This window comes from Emys orbicularis, chromosome 3 (assembly GCF_028017835.1).
Source record: "Emys orbicularis isolate rEmyOrb1 chromosome 3, rEmyOrb1.hap1, whole genome shotgun sequence".
NCBI lineage: Eukaryota > Metazoa > Chordata > Testudines > Emydidae > Emys > Emys orbicularis.
Genome location: NC_088685.1, coordinates 193,161,416 through 193,182,277, shown reverse-complemented (window position 1 = coordinate 193,182,277; position 20,862 = coordinate 193,161,416). Strand labels below are relative to the sequence as shown.

At 41.8% G+C, this 20,862-nt stretch overlaps 1 protein-coding gene across 1 annotated transcript in view; it reads right to left on the bottom strand.

The window, feature by feature from the left end:
• Positions 1–20,862, bottom strand: part of VRK2 (VRK serine/threonine kinase 2) — a 69,248-nt gene that overhangs the window by 7,156 nt on the left and 41,230 nt on the right. Inside the window, exons 8-10 of the mRNA XM_065400521.1 lie at positions 20,464–20,584; positions 13,166–13,224; positions 5,306–5,487 (exon numbers count right to left, since the gene is read on the bottom strand). Coding sequence (XP_065256593.1) covers positions 5,306–5,487; positions 13,166–13,224; positions 20,464–20,584 — 362 coding nt within the window. The remainder of the gene's footprint in view (positions 1–5,305; positions 5,488–13,165; positions 13,225–20,463; positions 20,585–20,862) is intronic.

Genomic DNA, 20,862 nt, shown 5'->3' with positions numbered 1-20,862 from the left:
CTTAATTTGCATTTAAGCAGTAAACAGAGTCACCAAGCAGGAAGGGAGGACAAAGGAAGCTAAAACAGCTAAGAAAAAGACAGCAGGGAACATCCTTCCACATGGACTTTTTGTCTCCTAATGCACAGCTGAACACGTTTTTTCAAGAGGGGTACTGAAACTATAAAAAGGAGGAACACCCCACGGGACCCTTCTCTCTCTCCCCTTGCCCAGCACATTCACTGCATCTGAAGAGACAAAGGAAGGATTCATTGGACTTAAGGGAAGAGTCCTGCCCTGAGAGTTTGGTCAGTAATCTGCTGGAGCATGTGGTTATTTTTCTTGTAACCATTTCTGACTTTAATGCCTCATTATTTGTACTCCCTTAAAATCTCTCTGTAGTTAATAAACTTGTTTTACTGTTTTATCTAATCCAATGTGTTTATCTCAAATAGTTATTCAGACACTTCAATTTAAACTGGCATATTATTCCCTGAAAGGAATAACGAACTTAAAATATTTGTACGGTCTAGGAGAGGGCTGGGCAGTAACAGGACATATATTTCTGGGGGACATCTGGGACTGGGGACTGCAATATAACCAAGGCTAGTAAGAGCCAGAGTGTAAACCAAGTGTGGCTGGCAGGCTGCAGTTACACAGAGACACTGAGGGTATGGTTTGCATGCTGGAAAACTGTCTGTGACCAGCCCAGATGGGAGCTACTTCAGCAAGGCATTGTAAGGCGTGGGTGACACAGACCCCACTGGTCTGGACTATACGCTGGTATGTTACACCTATAAAGCCCTCAATGGCATCCCCTCCCTGTATCATATTGCCACAGCTGCAATCAGAAAGGACACCTTAGTTGGATCACCTGCCTAAGAGAGTGGAGCTGCCAGCATGTTCTCTTTGTATGCTCAAGACTCTTGCACTGCTCCCCAACTTGTCTGAAATAACAGAATTTGGTGACCACATGGACATTCTGCAAAAGCTATCTGTAAAGTGTTTTGTTTTTATTTTTTTCCAGGGAGGGCTGAGGGTATGCTTCCCATAATGAATGAAAGAGATTCTGTAGGTGCCTGAATGGCTGAGTTTCTATTAAATAAAATCTCACTAGCATTAATCATTTATCTTGTAATGATGTTAGGGCATGCAGAGTCTTGGATAGGTGTCTATCTTAATGAAAAATGACAAGTTATTCAAGTGTAACAGGAGTTTGAGTAGCTTCAGTATAGACCCACGTGGCTGGACCCAATCCGGAACCTTCTAGAAAGCTTTGACTGCTGGGGAATGTGCCAACTTTGCCTGAAGTCACGGAATTCTCCAAGTAAGGTTGGGGCTGTGGCTCATTACATCCTCAGTTTCTTCCACATATCACAATCTAATATACATTCCCAAGAAGGGGGGATGGAGGTTGTGGATCTGTATTTACAGTCGTCCCTTATGAAATCAAGTTACATGTCAATTTTTCTTTCTCCAAACGTTGTCAGTACTGATCTGCTGCAGCCAGTTGACTTTACAGCAGCCCTATGGCACACCTCAGCAGCCAAGTCAGCCATTTAACCTTTGGCACCGGGGATATGATTCCTGTCAGTGGCAAGGACTCCCTGGAACAGCACCATTACCTCTAGATCCTTTTTTTTTTTTTTTTTTAAATATAGTACGAGCAAGTAGGATTAATAATTTATGGCGTGGTGGTGCTTCCTCTCTGTCCCTGGCTATTGAAAAAGAATAGCATAGAACAAAGGTAACAAGTTCTTTGGCTTTAGACTTAAAGACCTCTAGAGTCAGTATGGTGTAAAGAAACCGGAACAGGTTCTGGCTCTTGGTCTACCCAGGGTGCTCTCAGGGCCTCCAGGCAATACTGATTCAGTCACATACATTTCACCAAGCATCAACTAGGCACTTCACATTTCCAAATGGGACTAAAAATTACCTAATGCTAAAAAAATTAGCTGCTTCCAACAGCTATCTTGAATTGGGGGTAAGAGAAAATGGCTATGGAGCTATCATAACGGACCTCAGGAAGTTCCAGCTGGAAGGAAGTGAAGGGTCACTTCTACTTATACAGTCTCACATGGAGCACTGCATGGCTCAAGGCAGGTTCCATATGACCCCAAAACAGGTTTCTAGAGAATTCTGGATTTGGTGTGGAGTGTGCAGGCAAATTCTCAAGAATGAAGCGTTACTGACAATACTCAGAGAATGTTGTTACACTGAGAGGTTGTATATGCTTTATAGTTATTGAATTACTCCAATTAGTAAGTTTTATGTTTGTTTTTAATGGGAGGAGAGAGGTGTGTGGCGAGTAGGAGTAGAAGTGTAAAAGGGCAGAAAATGCAGAGGAGGTAAGATTGCAGGAGTTGAAAGGAAGGAGGAGATAGATGGGCTGAGGGCAATGAACAGTACATTGCTTTTTAAGGCATTCCACACTATCAGCAGTGTAGCCAGAATGCATCAGCCCTGGAAAAGCGCACACTGGGCCCCTCCAGGAGCACACACCCCAAAATCTCTTAATCTTCCCCAAATGGGGTGTGTCTCTTATATCCTCCCCTCTCCCAAGTTACAATACAACCAGTCAGCCCCAGCAACTGTAGGTTAAAACCTAGTTTTCTGAAAATCTTACGTCCTCTGCTTGTATTCTCTGTTCTCACACAAATGGTAACTTAGATTTGGTAAACTAAAACATTTCTTAAACTTCATGGGGAATACCAGAAACCTCCTTTAACCATTCGGAAAATAAATCTCCTGTCTTATGTCCATTTTCCAGTAAATTAGATTACATTAATTTGTTCTGCCCTTAAGTACATCTTGCTAGAGAAATACCCTTGAGGAAAGAAGAGCTCTAGTTTGAGGTGGCACATGCATGCATATTTTTCAAAGGGGCAAGGCAGGAGAAATTTGAAGTCCCTCTGAAAATTTAAGTGAGGATAGGTACTAAGATCAAGTCATCTGCAAACAGCAGAACCCTGTCTCTGACCTTGTTATTGACCATTCAAATAATTCTGCCTGTGTCCAACGAACAGAAGCACTGGTAATTGACACTTCTCACTTATGGACTTGTAATGGGGTTGTGCACTTGCAAATAGCAAGTGCTGTAGCAACTCTTCAATCTCTCATAATCAGAACAAGTTCACCAATATCTTTCATTCTACTTTAGTATCAAAGTTTTAGGCTAAGTATAAAACTGAATAATAGATTTTGTACTTTCAGCTGAAGGAAAAAGTTAAAAACAAAACCTGAAAACCCCTTACGCAGGCCAGTTGCTTAGATTTGCAAAGCAAATCTTCATGCATCTAGCATCTGGCTGTTCAGTTTTACAGTAACACAAAATTACATTTACAGAAAAACTGCTGATTTATAACGTAAACTGAATTAGGAACACGGGAACAAAAACTTGAGAAATAACACATTAAAGTATCTTTCTCAGAATGCTTTCCGTCTTGAATCTGATGTTGCTTTGGTTTCACATCATATACAAGTTTTCACTAAGATAATATTTTTTGATCTTTATACATCTGATTTTCCTCTGACCCACTATTCTTCCTATTGCAATTAATTATTGAATGTCTGCTTAAAGCTGACAGGACAAAGTGTAAGCTTCACACCATTGGTCCAGCTTCCATTCTATGAAGAGAAGGGGTCTGCATTTTGCTGTGTACACATAAAGAACGCATAAAGAACCATAGTTTGGCTTTACTAATCAATGTCTAATATGTAAAAATTTAAGATTCTGGTGAAGCAGAAATCTAAACATAGATCAGTAAAGGAGATGCCTTTTTTTAAAAACTGCTGTTTTATATTTCAATTAAGTTTAGAAAACTATACAAACTACAAAAATGAAATAAGATACTCAAATTAGTGTAGATTAATTGGTGACCATTATTGCAAGGGAAATACTGTCACCAAAATAGCTTTGTTTTGTTGTAAAAATGATAAAAACACAAAAGTCAATAAAACTGCTAAAATAAGTCTCTGTAATTACCAAGATCAAAATACAGTGGCTTTTTATTAAACATGAACTTTTGTTCTGCCTTCTGCAATACGTAAATAGTGCTGACAACTGGTTTGAGCCACTTGCTACAATAAAATGTAATTGTATCATGAGAGAAAGGTGACAATCAGGAGATCATGAAAAAATTACATATTCTCACTGGTAGTTAATTAGCCATGCAAAACCCCCTCAAACAGATATTCTCGTCTATTAGGAATGATTACTATGCAGGCCTACAGATGTCAATACCACAGTCATTCAAATACTTCTTTCCCTACTAATTGAAGGTTGTAAAGCTCTGGTGCCAAGGTTTTGCTTCCAAAGAGCTAATTTATGACTAGAAGGATATTTTATGTCTTCAGTTGCAGCAGCTACAAAACTCAGCAAATCAGAACCATCTGTGCACTGATACTTGAATCACCATTCATCTAGCAGCCTATCAGTCACATTAGTTTGCATCCTGCATTCTTGGCTCATGTACACTTCTGATGGTCCAAAGTTCACAAGAAATATTAAAAATGAATGATACCCTGACCCTGCCTTATTGCACACGCATCAAAGAAGAAATAGGGCTTTTGCATATGGGTAGTTTGCATATGGGCATATGGGTAGTTTGAAGGCAGAGATATCGTGGGGCTGACATTTCATATCAGGTCCAGTAAAGCTTCTAATTACATCAATTTAAATTTATTAAACTTAAAGATTTTATTAAATGTATAGTTTCAGACTTAAAATACAGGGGGGAAATGTTCTTATGTTTTATAAATAAACAACATGATAGCTGTCATCTTTAAATCTGTGTGCTAAAAAAGCACTATGCAGCACTACATACAAATAAACTATTTAAATCCAAGGATGAAATATCCCCTTCAGATTGGTGGCTGTAGGAATGCAATGACAAAGGACAAAAAAAAATGGAAGGACAGAAAATGAATTAAATGCTTTCACTGATCAAGACAACTTTGCTTTTAATCTGGCCAGAAAGAAAAACCTGGCATTCAAGCTTGTCTTCAAGATGTTAGTGAACAAAGTCCTTGACTTCCCCATTATCCTGAAAGTAAATGATTCTCCACAGACATACTACTTTGAAGTGAGAGGCTGTAGGTCAAAAGGACTCATGACAGTTTTTCCTCCTTAAGGGCTGACATCCCACTTTTTAGCAAAGCCAGGGGAAACAGGAATTACCAAATGTGATGTATTTAAAGCAAAACAATTGCTGTGTCAGTCTCATTTTGAGAGCTTAAACTACTTCATCTCGTGCAAAAGAAAAAAACAATCATCAAACAGGTTTCACAAAATAATCGCTGAACTGCAAGGGATTGTGTTACTTACTTTCAGATCTTTAGAAGCACACAGATTTAGTGCACATCCAGCAGTGGAAAATTCCAGAGGGCCATCGTAAAAAGTTCCACTTGATTTGAGTCCATCCACCAGGATTTTCTTTAGCACTTGATACTTTGGCTTTTCCTCATAAGTTAAACCATAAACACATGCCAAAAACTTAGCTATTTCACCTGTGGAGTACATTTTAAAAGTGAATTTTATTTGATGTGGACCCTACAACTTTGAAAAAGTTTTAAATCCAAGATGACAAAAATCATTGGAATGACAACCAAGATACAACAGAACCAAAAGGCAATAGCCACAACAAAGAACTATCAAAATACAAAGATTTTTTCTTCTTGGGATGGGAAAAGGAAAGAATAGACTTTGATAAACTTGCCATCCCCTATGCTGTTCATTATGTTACGATTGTTGCACAAAACCACACTAACTAGCATTAAAAAACTACTCCTAAAGTGTCTCTTTTTAGTCCAAAGATGCTGATAATTTGGCAACTAGAAGGATTTTCTTGACATTTGGATCATAACAGGACCTTTAAAATGCTGTTGCTATGTATACTGAATGCTAATTTGCAGACATTTTATAATTTGAACACCTACTGGGAAAGTAAAATACTTTGATTTACAGGGTCTTGACAATCCCCGTGTTATGCAAATATCCTGTAAGTCACTAGACAGTGGTTGATTTTGTTGGAAATAGGTCTTAATATTTTACCACCACCACCATCACCAGCTAATATCTCTGGAAGTGTTAAGATGCCTTCAGGAGTGTGAGAATACTACAGTTGGGTATGTATAAAAAACTTTTCTTGCAGTTATTTTAGTGTAATCCTAAAACTAAACTGCAGTATGTATTGACATTCATCTCTTCTGATCCCCAAGGTAAAAGATGTTAAAACAGATCCACTGAGTGTGTACTACACTGTAGAAGGAGGAGAAGGGAAAGCGAAGTTTTAAAGTGAAGTATTTTATACTCCACAATTTCAATGTCATATAATACACATTAAGTTTGGGAATTCTGTGGGGGAAAGAATAGTATGAGCAAATGCCTCATAACCACCCCACCCTACCAGGCCCCGCAAAGGCCATTGTTTGCCCTATACCGAGAGCTTCCTGTTGGGTTACCTTTACACTGTTTCTGTGAAGAAAATACAGAACTAGCCAAGACACACATTCATTAGCTGCTTCAAACTCATAAAATACTAAGCAATAAAACCTTTTGTAGACCCGCTGCTTACATTTCCATACTAACAGTAGCCATATTCCTTAACACATTCACTGCTTCCTAACAACCTGGATTGCATGTGGCTAAGATGTCACAGGCAATTACTAGGCACAAGTCTGTCATACAGGAATAGAATTCCTATTTGGTAATTTCCTTTATTAAAGTCAAAAAATTAAGTTCATAGCATTTACACGAAGAAACTGGTTCCAGGAGGACCTAGTGCTAGCAGTTTGCTTTTGCAGAATTCTCATAGAGGTTAGAATAGATTTGACAATCAGAGGTATTTGTCTTTGTAGCCTAAACAAAAGATTTCATGTTGAACTCAACAGGTCTAATGGCCTGATTTGTAGCTGGGACTCAATGTGGCCTACAATTTTGCGACTACAATGGATTGTGCATCAATAAGTTCCAGGTGGAATTGGTAGCACTCAGATGTGTACCTACCTGGCTTGCATTGCAAAGGAGTTAGATCTAGGTCTCTGTGCTACCAGGTGCACCCAAAAAATGGCAGGACATAGATAATAAGGGCTTGATTTTCAGCAAAGTCATCTACTTGATTTTTGTTTTATGGATAATGAGGGAAGGAAACGGGAACATATTTTAAACCATTCCATCATTTATAAAGCTACGTTTTAGTCTTATATTTCTGTCACGTTAACATAAAGCAAGAAAATCTTCCTGTCGAAGCAGGACATCTACAACAACGCTAGAGGCTAACTTGGTCATAATTCTAGGATTGTCCAGTAGGAGTGCACAAATGCAGTAGAACTTCTCCTCACTATCTCACTTTTTATATAATCCTGTAAAAATTGTAGCTTGCAGGTTTGCTTATCTGTAAATTAAGGACCTGATCTCGCATTAAGGTTGAATTCAATGGGTGTTGGAGAATATCCTGTTAGTACAGTATACACTAGAATACAGAGAATTGTAAAGAAATAAGACAATTGTTTAATACTGATTGTTACCAACTAAAGAATCAAAACCCTAGAATAGATGCACCTTGAAATGTAGTGGGTCTGATTCTTCTTTCAGTTATACCGCTGTAAAGCAAGAGTAACTCTGCTGAACTATTAGAGTTACACTGACACCAGGGAGAGGAAAATCAGTCTCAATGCACGCAACTCCACTACGTTTACCAAGCACATGCATTTTTAGCTCCAATTGTACTATTATTTATATATTAAATAAAGCACATAACACTCTCAGTAATGTGGGTTTTCTGTACTTTTACTGCAGTAACTGCAAAGAGCATGCAGGTGAAAGTTTGCTAAGAGCACAAATCCTAAATTTCTCTACAGACAAAATGTTATACTTACAATGAAACATTAAGAAATGTAGATGCAAAAGAAACACACATAAATGCATATACTTTGAACTTAAAACATGTTTGGTTTCTAAACCTTTAAAGAAAGGGCCAGAGAAGTGGAGTGAGAAAGCAAATAAGCACCAGACACTGCAACAGAAGCACTGGTAGCATTACCCTCAGAAAAAGCTAAGAAAAAAAGAGAGCTTTTGGGTTAAGTGCTGGTGAAAGAGGCATGAAACTGTGAACACAGAAAATACACCCTGTTTGATTCCTCCTGTGTTCCAGGAAACAGAACTATATACATTCTTGTAAAACAGGAATAACATCAAAGAAATAATGGACTCTCATCAATTTCTCCCCCTAATGGAAACAATATTTAGACCCTGAATTTTGGCTAAGTGCATAGCTCAGGATGTTCCAGTGGTTAAAGCACTAGCCTAGGACTTCAAATACCTGGGTTTAATTCCCTGTTCTGTCAGAGACTTGTTTGTGTGACAGGCCCAGATCCACAAAGATGTTTAGGCTCCTAACTTCCATTTATTTCAGGAATAGGTCAGGGCAGGAATGAAGAATGGGGTTGGAACGAGGCTGGAGCAGGCACAGGCTGGGGCTGAAAACAGTCTATCAGAACTACTAAGCAGCAAGGGATACTCTTGGCGAGATAGTGACATTGAGCAAGTGTAGTGGCTGCTCTCAGTGGGAGCTTATATACCTAGCTTTGGGGTCACATGATTAGACCTGTGCCTGTGGACTGGCTGAGCTCTGGTTGATTGACGTGGAGCCCTCAGGTAATATCAGGCTCAGGAATGACTCATCAGGCACAGCAACACTTATCAGGCCCGGAGATTATTGATTACATTACTCCCCCTGCCCAAAAAGATGCCTATCAGAGATCTTCTGACCAGGCTTATTGGTGTGCAACTGATGGAATTCTCGAAGCTGATTGGGTGCATGTATTTTTTCAGCTGGCTCCCACAAATGATCAGCTGGACCATAACCCTCCCAATCAACAAGGTACATGAACTTTCCTTGGAGAATTTTGGCATCCAGGATCTGCATGGAATCATAGGGTTAGAAGAGAAATAGTTCTTTGTCACAGATTTCATAGTTTTGTTCTATGGGCATCGGTTGCCGAGAATAAAATGCACAAGGTTGGAGCATGTATTGGGGACCATGCTGCTGTGACAACACTGCTCTGATCGCATAATCAGAGGCATCCACTTTGACAATGAAGTGGCCAACACTGAAGTGCCGATGTAAATGCTTCCTTTAATAGATCAAAGGCACGTTAGGCTTCCTGCGTCCAAGTAAATGTGGTGTTCTTCCAGAGCAGTTGGGTAATTGGGTTCACCATCTTCAAAAAGTCCTTGAATTAATCTTCAGTTAAAAACTGTCAAACCCCAGGAAGCACTGGACATTGTGGTCATTCCTTGGGGCTGTCTAGTCTACAATCTCTGGGGGTCCATATCTATTTCATCAGAAGGGCGATCAAATTCACACTTCTCAGGTTTTCCATACAGGCCACTTGCTTGGAGGCGCTCAAATATCAGACAATCAGGAAGGTTTTGACTTGAGATGAGGACATCTCCTCAGTGGATTGCCATGAACTAGTCTAAAACGTCCCTGAAAATGTCATCGACAAAGTGCTGGAATGTGACTGGGGTAGTGGAGAGAACAACAGGCATAACCAGATATTCAAAATGGCAATATGGACTGCAAAATGCGGTTTTCCTCCCAAATAAGGACTAACTGTAAACCCCATGAAGATCAAGCTTGGTAAATACCTTGGCAGAACCTCCTTTCCAACGGCTCATTGATCAAAGGCAAAACATACAAGATTCTGTTCAAGGCACACAAACAAAATCGGGTCCTAGTGGGAGATGTGGATGGATGGATGAAGATTTTGCAGGACTGTCATAAAGGCATTCTTGTAGGGCTTTGAGTTCTGAGTCTGATAAGGAGTAAATCCAACCAAATGGAATTTTAGTTCTTAGTTTGAGACCAATGGAGCAATTGTTGGGTCTATGCAGGTGTAAAATATCAGCAAATTCTTGATATTTTGCAGAGATTAACAATCTGCTGGGCACAAAAGGCAGTGGACTTCTCAGTGCTGGTCCTTGTTTCCTTGGCCTCTGATTTAACTAGACACAACTGTTGGTAGTAGATCAACTCAAATTGTACCTCAAGCATCTTCCATAAGATGTGTGGATCATGCCTTGAGAGCCAGGGAAGACTGAGCATGATCAGAAAGTTTGCTGACTGCAGAGTCTCTAGAAAATCTTGGATTTCAACCTGGAGGGGCATGATTTCACAGGACAGCATGCTACCATTGATCATTTACACTAGATCGGGGGTGCACTTCCTGTGCACTGGAACTTTAGCAAATTCAGCATCCATTAAATTGCTAGCAGCAACACAATCCACTTGCACAACCTGGGTGTAGTTTGCCTCATGTACAGTTGAGACTCTCAAGGTGCAGCGGACAACAGTCTGAGGCTGCCAGGATACATGTGGGCAGAAGAGGGGGCATCGTTGGAGAACTCAACTCCAAGGAGCTGGAGCAGTCTGTCAGAACTACCAAGTGGCAGGGGATGCTCCCAGTGAGGTAACAATGCTGAGCAGACTGGAGTAGCTACTCTCACTGGGAGCTTATATCCTAAGTGTTAGGGTCATCTGGTTAGACCTGTGCCTGTGGATTGGCTGAATCCTGGTTGATTAACACGGAGCCCTCAGGTAATCAGGCTAAGGGGGCTCAGAGAGCACTCATCAGGCACTCATAGATAACTTATTACACTAAATACCTTTGTGGATCTTGGCCTCTGTCTCTTGGGCCCAGATCCACAAAAGGACTTAGATGTTGTAGTGCTGACTCACCCAGCATCTAACTTCTAAATCCCTGGAAAATCACAGTAGCATCATTGTGACCCAGAAAGCCTGAGTCAGGCACCTAGGCTACTATACAATAAATGGGGAAAGACAGGTGCCTTTGAAAGCAATGCACAAAGCCAGCACACTAGGCAGGGAGCCACCTAAACTAGCCAATGGGAGGTGGAGACAAAAGGGGTATGTGCTAAGCTCTGCCCCCTCACAGAATTTAGCACTTAAGTCTGCAGGGAGGTATCTATCTCTTCTTAGCAATCCACTAATTGATGGAAGATAGATGTTCTTCCGCCTAAGTGACATGTGGGTCCCAATCAAGTAGGCGTGCTTCAAGGCGACCTACCGGACTGGGCCCCTCAGTCAAGCTCTCACAGCTGGGGACAGACCTCCCTTATAACCCAGCAGCTAGGGTACTCACACAGAATGTGGGAAACTCCCAGTTCCAGTCCCCCCTTCTCATCAGGGGAAGAAGGGATTTGAACAGGGATCTGCCACCATTCAAGTGAATGCCCCGGCCACTAGGCTACAGAATTATTCTAATTCTCTGACCCAAAAATATTTATTCAACTATTTAATTAAAATAGAACAACTTCACTAGAAGAATTGAGAGAGCCCCACAGCAGAATATTCCATAGCCTAGTGGTTAAAACATTCATCTGAGATGGAACTTAAGTCCCATTTTTAGGAGCCTCAGTACCTTCGTGGATCACACCCATCTGTAAAAACAGGGATAATAGCATGTCCTTACCTCACAGGGCTGCTGTGAGGATAAACAGATTAAAGATTGTGAGGTGCTCCATGCTGCTCGGTGATGGGGGCGATACAAGGGTGAGATTTTTTTTACCTTCTGCTACCAAAAAACATTTTTAGTACTGGCATGAAGACCCTGGTCATCTTTGCTCTGTACGCAACGGGGACCCTAAACTGGGAGGTGCGGAAGGGATTAGCACCAATGCCACTGCATCATCCCCTCTCTGTGTCTGAATGGAAGTGCCGCCATTCGAGCTCTGGGGGGTATACAAGACAGGAGGAGCTGCTGTCCATAGCATTTTCATATCTCTAGGCAGATGATCTATAGTATTATTAGGGTGTCAATCATTGTAGCATCTACCTGTCAAATACAGTGTTAACATTAGCATAACATTTAATTTGAAGTGGACCCTGCTCTTGCCATCTTAAAAGGGATGAAATTCTTCACACATCTGGCAAGCTCTGCCATCATGGAAGGCACCCCTTCTTTGGCCTCTTGCAAAGGGAACAGAACAGCACCTGTTACCTGGCTGCTCCACCTCCTAGGTCTAGGTATGGACAATTTAGCATGCACTAGGAGTGAAGAAATGGCAGCCAGCCTTGCATTCCATGGAAGGGGCCAGCCCCTGTCCATTTTGATTTCATATGGTTGGAGGTACGGAGATTTGCAGTAGGGCAGAGGAAAGGGAGGGGAGACAGTGGAGGTAGCGGGTGGGGGGAAAAGGGAAAAGAGTGATGAGAGAGAGGACTAAGAAGGGAAAGGAGGAAACAAAAATTGAGGATGAGCAAGAAATTGAGAGGTGGGGAAGAGCAGAATGGAGAGATTGAAAGAGTAGAGCGGGATGGAAAAAATGTATATGTGAAACACGACAAGGAAATGCAGGGGGAAGTAGGATCATAGGGTTAGAAGAGACCACAAGGGTCATCTAGTCTAACCTCCTGCCAAGATGCAGGATTTGTTGTGTCTAAACCGTCCAACCCAGTTCCAGCCTCCTTTTTGAAAGCCTCCACTGAAGAAGCTTCCACAACCTCCTGAGGCAGTCTGTTCCACTGTCCTGCTGTTCTTACAGTTAGGAAGTTTTTCCTGAGATTTAATCTAAGTCATGAAAGACTGGGAACATTAATGACAACTATGGGAAAACTTTTTTTTAAAGTATCTCCTGAGTGGCTAGCTTGGGGGGGGGGGGAGGGGAAACACGGGCGAATGGACGCGGGCGCCGGCACGCGCACACGCAGGAATGCTGTAAATTGAGGGGTGTCTGACAGCTATGAGCTACTCAGAAATATTGACTGGTCTGCTCTTGCTTACCAGTCTGATCCTGATGGTCAAACTCAAGCTCATTCTGATCTCTGGTCAAATATTTATGCTGAAGGCCCCAATCCTGCAAAGTTTAGTATGTGGGTATAATTTCAAAGAGGTACCACACAGGGGGACTGCTGGGCCCACACACTACAATTCACGGGATCAGGGCCATGAGGGGATAATGCTGCATTAAATCATGCTTGCCTTAGGGGGAGTGGAATTGGTCATTTAATTTAAAATATTAAATTTCAGGGTTCCTTTTTTTTAAACTTTGTTCTTATTCTCTTTTTGCCCCAAAGTTATAAAAATATTTAAAAGCCTTATTCTAATAAACAGACTAAGACGGAATGATAAAATACACAGTATATGCTCTAATCACGCTTACAGCAACTGCTTCCAGCCAGACCCCACTTCATCACTGAATCTGGGAGCTCGTCCATCAGTCTGAAACAACACAAGAATGCAACAGGTGAAATGTGAATTTTTAGGAGGTGATCCTTCAGTTGGAATTCTGGATACGGTAAAACTTAATTCCAAAAGGAGGAGATCTCAAGGATAACTAACACTTAAAAAGACTCCTCTTCAAACAAAAACTCTACCTACCAGATACCTATTTTTAACCACCTAGAGACCGGGGAAGCATCTTCACTTCAAGCCTCTTTGCAGGGATTTATACATGTTCTGGGAGTAAATAATTATACCTTGGGATGAAATTTCTCACTTTGCTCTCACCCCGAAGATTAATTTTTGTGTTTTGAAAGTTGGGAACAGTTTTGTCTGGCTTTCTCTAATCATTTAGCACCAGATCCTTCCTAGCCCTAATGTAGGGAAGTAGGGACAACTGTGTGAGGACTGCCACGATTACAGCTACAAGCAATGTGGGGGAGAGCAAGGACAGTGTCTCCAGTGCTCCCTAACCAAATGAGGGGCAAAGCTATGGCCCTGTCCCTTCTAAACGTCAACAGAGCTAACCCGGTGGAGGGGGAACGGAGCCGAGACCTACACTAGATTATTAGGTTGGTTAATTAGGGCGGTCAGAGGTGTGAAAAATCCACATCTCTGAGCAGCATTATTAAGCCAACCTAAATCCCCATGTAGACATTGCTAGGTCAGCAGAAGTAGTCTTTCATTGGCCTAGCTATCACCTCTCGGGGAGGTTGATTACCTAGACCGATGACAGAACCCTTCCCATCGGCACAAGTAGTGTCTACACCAGGGGTGGGCAGAATTTTTGGCACGAGGGCCACATCTGGGTATGGAAATTGTATGGCGGGCCATGAATGCTCACGAAATTGAGGGTTGGTGTGGGGGCTGCGGCTGGGGGTGTGGGCTCTGGGGTGTGGGCTGGATACCTTACTCCTTCCCCCACCTCAAAGCAAGACAGGGCTTGTCTACACTTAAAATGCTACAGCGGCACAGCTGCATCTATGTAACGTTTCAGAGTAGACACTACGGGGATTCTCTGGTTGGTGTAGGTAATCCACCTTCCCGAGAGGTGGTAGCTACCTTGATAGAAGAATTCTTCAGTGAACTGAATGCTATCTACACAGCTGGAGCCCAGGGAAGTAACTAAAGAGGCTTAAGAAGCGGGCCCCCACCCCGCTTCCCAGGGCCAAAGCCGAAGCCCGAGCCACCTGGTGTCACTGCTTGCCCCTCTGCGCCCTCTTAGGGGGGGTTCACCCCACAGTTTGAAAACCTCTGTTTTAGTGTGATTTATTTTCACTTTTAGAGATTAAACTACTGTAACACTCAGATTACATTTCCCCACAGTGACTCGGTAGATATGATGTAATTTAGCTTTGTGGGGCCCCTGGCAACTGCCTTGCTTGCTACCCCCTACTGCTGGCCCTGCTACAAGGGACTTAATTAACTACGCCAACTGAGGGGTGTGAATTTTTCACACCGAACCAACATAGTTTAAACCAGGGCTAGGCAACCTGCAGCACGCAAGCTGATTTTCAGTGGCACTCACACTGCCCAGGTCCTGGCCACCGGTCCAGGGGGCTCTGTATTTTAATTTAATTTTAAATGAAGGTTCTTAAACATTTTAAAGACCTTATTTACTTTACATACAACAATAGTTTAATTATATATTATAGACTTATAGAAAGAGACCTTCTAAAAACGTTAAAATGTATTACTGGCACGTGAAACCTTAAATTCGAGTGAATAAATGAAGACTCGGCACACCACTTCTGAAAGGTTGCCGACCCCTGGTTTAAAACAATCTAATTTTCTACTGTAGACCAAGCCTGAGTCAATTTCTCCCCACTGCTCCTCCTGGGGTGATGTTGCTATGCATTGCTCCTTGCTCTGGGTGAGCCAACAGCTCAGTCTAGCCCTTCATGTTTTAAAAGGATAGAGCTGCAGTTAAAAAAACATATTGCTGCGGGGGCTCAGTTCTCTTTTTAAAAAACAAAACAAAACACTTTCATTTAATTCTTAGGGGCCACAGCACCAAGCCCCAGTAACTGGTTTGTGGTGATAGATGGAGGGGGATCTCATCAGTGTAGCTGCATAGTCACTATTACAACAGCACCTATGGTCATAATGCACCCACATGGGAGAAGACGGGATTATCTGCATTGCAGCAGACTATAGTCCAGGGAGTTACCACAGAGTTGAGCCTTGTGGAGCAGGTGCATGTCCCACTTGAAATTGCCCTTCTACCTCAAAATCCTGAATCTCCTTTGTTCGGAGAAACCATAAGGGACCTGCCAGAGCTTCAGGTGCAGGATTTGCCCCTAAATTCATAAAGGCAGAGTACAAGGGCTTTGCTCAGAGAATCTAAAAGAGGATAAACCCATCAGGTCCTCATCCAACCGGGTGGTTTTGTATGGAGTGGCTTCACATGAGCCATAACTACAGCTAGCGTTCTGCTATGATCCCTGTACAGCCATGGGATGGGCATGTGAATCTGTGAAGCACTGGATGAACTGGCTACGTCATGCCCCAAGACCTACCCTCCATGCCAGTAGAGACTGACACTGCAGAGCAGAGTTCCACAGCATGCAGATGGGAGGGTCCCCATGGGGCCTGTCCTTTAAGGCTGTCAGTCGCTGCCATCACATTTAGAGGCAACGGGAGGTGGGATTTTCTTAGCCATCTCTTTACAAAACAGTACATGTTTAAAAAAATGAACTTTCCAAACAGCATCCATCATTGTTTCACTCTCACCATGTAATGGACACAGCAGCAGTTTCAATGGGTGGCACATTAAAAGAGGAGAATTCAGGTCTGACTAGAAAGCATCAGAAATCAGAATTCCAGAACTAAATTCAGGAAAATTCTGTGTGTGTGTTTGTTTAAATGTCGTTAATTTCCCAAATCTTACACTTGGAAATTCATAGCTTCATAGATTCTAGGACTGGAAGGGACCTCGAGAGGTCATCGAGTCCAGTCCCCTGCCCGCATGGCAGGACCAAATACTGTCTAGACCATCCCTGATAGACATTTATCTAACCTACTCTTAAATATCTCCAGAGATGGAGATTCCACAACCTCCCTAGGCAATTTATTCCAGTGTTTAACCACCCTGACAGTTAGGAACTTTTTCCTAATGTCCAACCTAGACCTCCCTTGCTGCAGTTTAAGCCCATTGCTTCTTGTTCTATCCTCAGAGGCTAAGGTGAACAAGTTTTCTCCCTCCTCCTTATGACACCCTTTTAGATACCTGAAAACTGCTATCATGTCCCCTCTCAGTCTTCTCTTTTCCAAACTAAACAAACCCAATTCTTTCAGCCTTCCTTCATAGGTCATGTTCTCAAGACCTTTAATCATTCTTGTTGCTCTTCTCTGCACCCTTTCCAATTTCTCCACATCTTTCTTGAAATGCGGTGCCCAGAACTGGACACAATACTCCAGCTGAGGCCTAACCAGAGCAGAGTAGAGTGGAAGAATGACTTCTCGTGTCTTGCTCACAACACACCTGTTAATACATCCCAGAATCATGTTTGCTTTTTTTGCAACAGCATCACACTGTTGACTCATATTTAGCTTGTGGTCCACTATAACCCCTAGATCCCTTTCTGCCGTACTCCTTCCTAGACAGTCTCTTCCCATTCTGTATGTGTGAAACTGATTTTTTCTTCCTAAGTGGAGCACTTTGCATTTGTCTTTGTTAAACTTCATCCTGTTTAACTCAGACCATTTCTCCAATTTGTCCAGATCATTTTGAATTATGACCCTGTCCTCCAAAGCAGTTGCAATCCCTCCCAGTTTGGTATCATCCGCAAACTTAATAAGCGTACTTTCTATGCCAATATCTAAGTCGTTAATGAAGATATTGAACAGAGCCGGTCCCAAAACAGACCCCTGCGGAACCCCACTCGTTATGCCTTTCCAGCAGGATTGGGAACCATTAATAACAACTCTCTGAGTACGGTTATCCAGCCAGTTATGCACCCACCTTATAGTAGCCCCATCTAAATTGTATTTGCCTAGTTTATCGATAAGAATATCATGCGAGACCGTATCAAATGCCTTACTAAAGTCTAGGTATACCACATCCACAGCTTCTCCCTTATCCACAAGACTCGTTATCCTATCAAAGAAAGCTATCAGATTGGTTTGACATGATTTGTTCTTTACAAATCCATGCTGGCTGTTCCCTATCACCTTACCACCTTTGCAGATGATTTCCTTAATTACTTGCTCCATTATCTTCCCTGGCACAGAAGTTAAACTAACTGGTCTGTAGTTTCCTGGGTTGTTTTTATTTCCCTTTTTATAGATGGGCACTATATTTGCCCTTTTCCAGTCTTCTGGAATCTCTCCCGTCTCCCATGATTTTCCAAAGATAATAGCTAGAGGCTCAGATACCTCCTCTATTAGCTCCTTGAGTATTCTAGGATGCATTTCATCAGGCCCTGGTGACTTGCAGGCATCTAACTTTTCTAAGTGATTTTTAACTTCTTGTTTTTTTTTTTTTATCTGCTAAACCTACCCCCTTCCCATTAGCATTCAGTATATTAGGCATTCCTTCAGACTTCTCGGTGAAGACCGAAACAAAGAAGTCATTAAGCATCTCTGCCATTTCCAAGTTCCCTGTTACTGTTTCTCCCTCTTCACTAAGCAGTGGGCCTACCCTGTCTTTGGTCTTCCTCTTGCTTCTAATGTATTGATAAAAAGTCTTCTTGTGCCCCTTTATTCCCGTAGCTAGTTTGAGCTCATTTTGTGCCTTTGCCTTTCTAATCTTGCCCCTGCATTCCTGTGTTGTTTGCCTATATGCATCCTTTGTAATCTGTCCTAGTTTCCATTTTTTATATGACTCCTTTTTATTTTTTAGATCATGCAAGATCTCGTGGTTAAGCCAAGGTGGTCTTTTGCCACATTTTCTATCTTTCCTAACCAGCGGAATAGCTTGCTTTTGGGCCCTTAATAGTGTCCCTTTGAAAAACTGCCAACTCTCCGCAGTTGTTTTTCCCCTCAGTCTTGATTCCCATGGGACCTTACCTATCAGCTCTCTGAGCTTACCAAAATCCGCCTTCCTGAAATCCATTGTCTCTATTTTGCTGTTCTCCCTTCTACCCTTCCTTAGAATTGCAAACTCTATGATTTCATGATCACTTTCACCCAAACTGCCTTCTACTTTCAAATTCTCAACGAGTTCCTCCCTATTTGTTAAAATCAAGTCTAGAACAGCTTCCCCCCAGTAGCTTTTTCAACCTTCTGAAATAAAAAGTTCTATGAAATTCTATGATTTCTAGCTGAATTCCCTCAAGAGGCTGCCATGCCACAGTTTCCATTTGATTGTTAATTATTCTTTTATTTCAGTCACTTAGTATTTCACTCTTTTTTTGTAATTAGAGGTAGTGATTAGAAGATTTTTATATTACACTGGAGTTTTCCTTTTTGACGTTTTCAGGTGCTTTTATTTGTGATCTGGTAACTCAAGACCAGTTTAGTTTTTAAAAGTTCATAGTTTGGTAAAAAGCACAAGCCATGCCAAGGCTGAGTGACACTGGTAGAGAAAAAGGGAAGCTCAACAAGTGAGAGAGCACACTGCATCATCTCCCTTACCTATTTAAGTGGGCACACAGCGGCAAATCCAGCACCTGGCCTAAACAGTGGAGATAGGTGCTGGGGAGGAGAAATCCTTTCCCCCAGGCCACGGCATGGCTGCAGAGCAGCCCTGCAGAAGTCACCTGTTACTGGACTAGAGTATACAAGATGAAGCACTTACTTCTCCCCCCCACCTTCACAACCATAACTCAGCTACCCCTACTTCCCTGCACTAGGGCTAACACTAGATTCTTCCTAAATGACTAGAGAAACGAGGCGAAGGGAAGACAATGGGATTATCTGTGCAGCAGCAGAGTCCCAAGCCCTGCCTCTGTGTCTTGTACTACTTCAACTGCACTCCCATATCCAGGTCCCCAAGCTCTGCTCTCAGCAGAACCACACTGGTTCCACTGCAAAGGGTCTCTGAGCAGAGAAGGGGGCTGGATTTGTCCATCGCATACCCATCAACTTGCATGTAACTGAATATCGACATGTACATACACCCATCTCCTCTGGTCTTCCACAACATTACAGGGGCATCAAAAACATTCAGACAATTAAGGGACCTATTAAGTTGTACCATATTTTATGTATTTCCTCCTAAGAAATTTTTTGGCTGCCAGTCTGGAAAATACCAGTGCTTGAAGGGTTAACTGTAAGTAGAGAATTAGTGAAGCAGCTTGATCGATTAAATTGATTTAGCAGAATTGTTTAAGTGTTAGTTTGGGTTCTGTACCGATCAGAACTTCTAAAGCAGAAATATTACACATAACATACGATGTCAACATTTACAGATGCAATCCGTATTATTCGCAGTCTGCAGGCTAACCTTTTTCTCTGCTGAGAGCTGATGTCATACTGAATTTGCAGATTGATTTCTGTGGCTCAGCTATCCCTATTGTGTACCTCTGTTGTGACTTGCCCTACTTAAAAGTTTGCGGCCTTCACCAATTGTGATGCTACATCTATGGAAAACTACTGTTCAGCAGCATATCCTTGTACTGAAGAACAGGCTATATTGTACCACATGCAATTAACTCTCTCAAGTCCCATCAGTGAGAGCACTGAAAAAATGGTAATAAACTCTGTTGCTTTAATATTATCTAATGAGCTATTCGGGGGCGGGAGGGGGAAGACAGATTCCAACACAAAGTTTTTTACTTGGTATTTTAAATGTTTATATAACATTGAAACCCTAAACCAAAAGATTTAATTCTTTTAAAAAAAAAATCTACATAACTGAAAGCGAAAGAAATAGAATGAAACAATACATGAAAAATAAGGACAGCTTGCTTAAATTTTCATCTCTGTCTCTGTGAAGCAGTTACATAGTTCATTCTACAAAATCATTCTGACTGTGCAGCAAGCATACCGGCACACAGGATTTGCAAATGCAACTTCTTAAAAAATTAAGAGAATTCAAAAATCTGAGAAATTGTTCTGCATCACACATTTGTGTACATTAAATCTCCACAGCTGCATGCACATAAATGTATGAAGGAGATATATGCACACTCCCAGAGTTCACATCTTTTAAATACTTCTAACACACCTTTAATTAAGGGGAAATTTTTTAGCTTTCAGGTAAGGCAATATTCTACAGGATGTGAGCTCCTTTTGAAGTTCACTTTCAGATCTGTTTTGGTAAATGATGGAGTATTTGAAATTATTATTATTTACTTTATTTTAGCAGTCTGGACAGATACAGGGTCCTTCAGGTTCTGTTCCCAGGGTAGTTTCCCACATAACCACTGTAGCATGCAGTAGCCAAGGATTTCAAGGTCACCTCTTCTGGATGGGGCTAAAGGAGAGAGAGAGAGAGAGAGAGATGAAGAATACGACCCATAAGAAATAGAAAAGGTTTGACTGAACTACTGTTGATGAAATATGAAAAAGCCAAATGGGCAAAGTGTTTTGTTTGTTCAGCTGTATTAGAACTAAAACGCCCAGGATTTTGGCCTCAGTCCACAGACAGGCAGTGACTTGTTGCTGCTGAAAGTAAGGGTCAGTTTCCTCACCTCCTCCAACTTCATCCTTCCTTAGTCTAGCCTGTCACATGAACTTGATCCCCATGGCCTC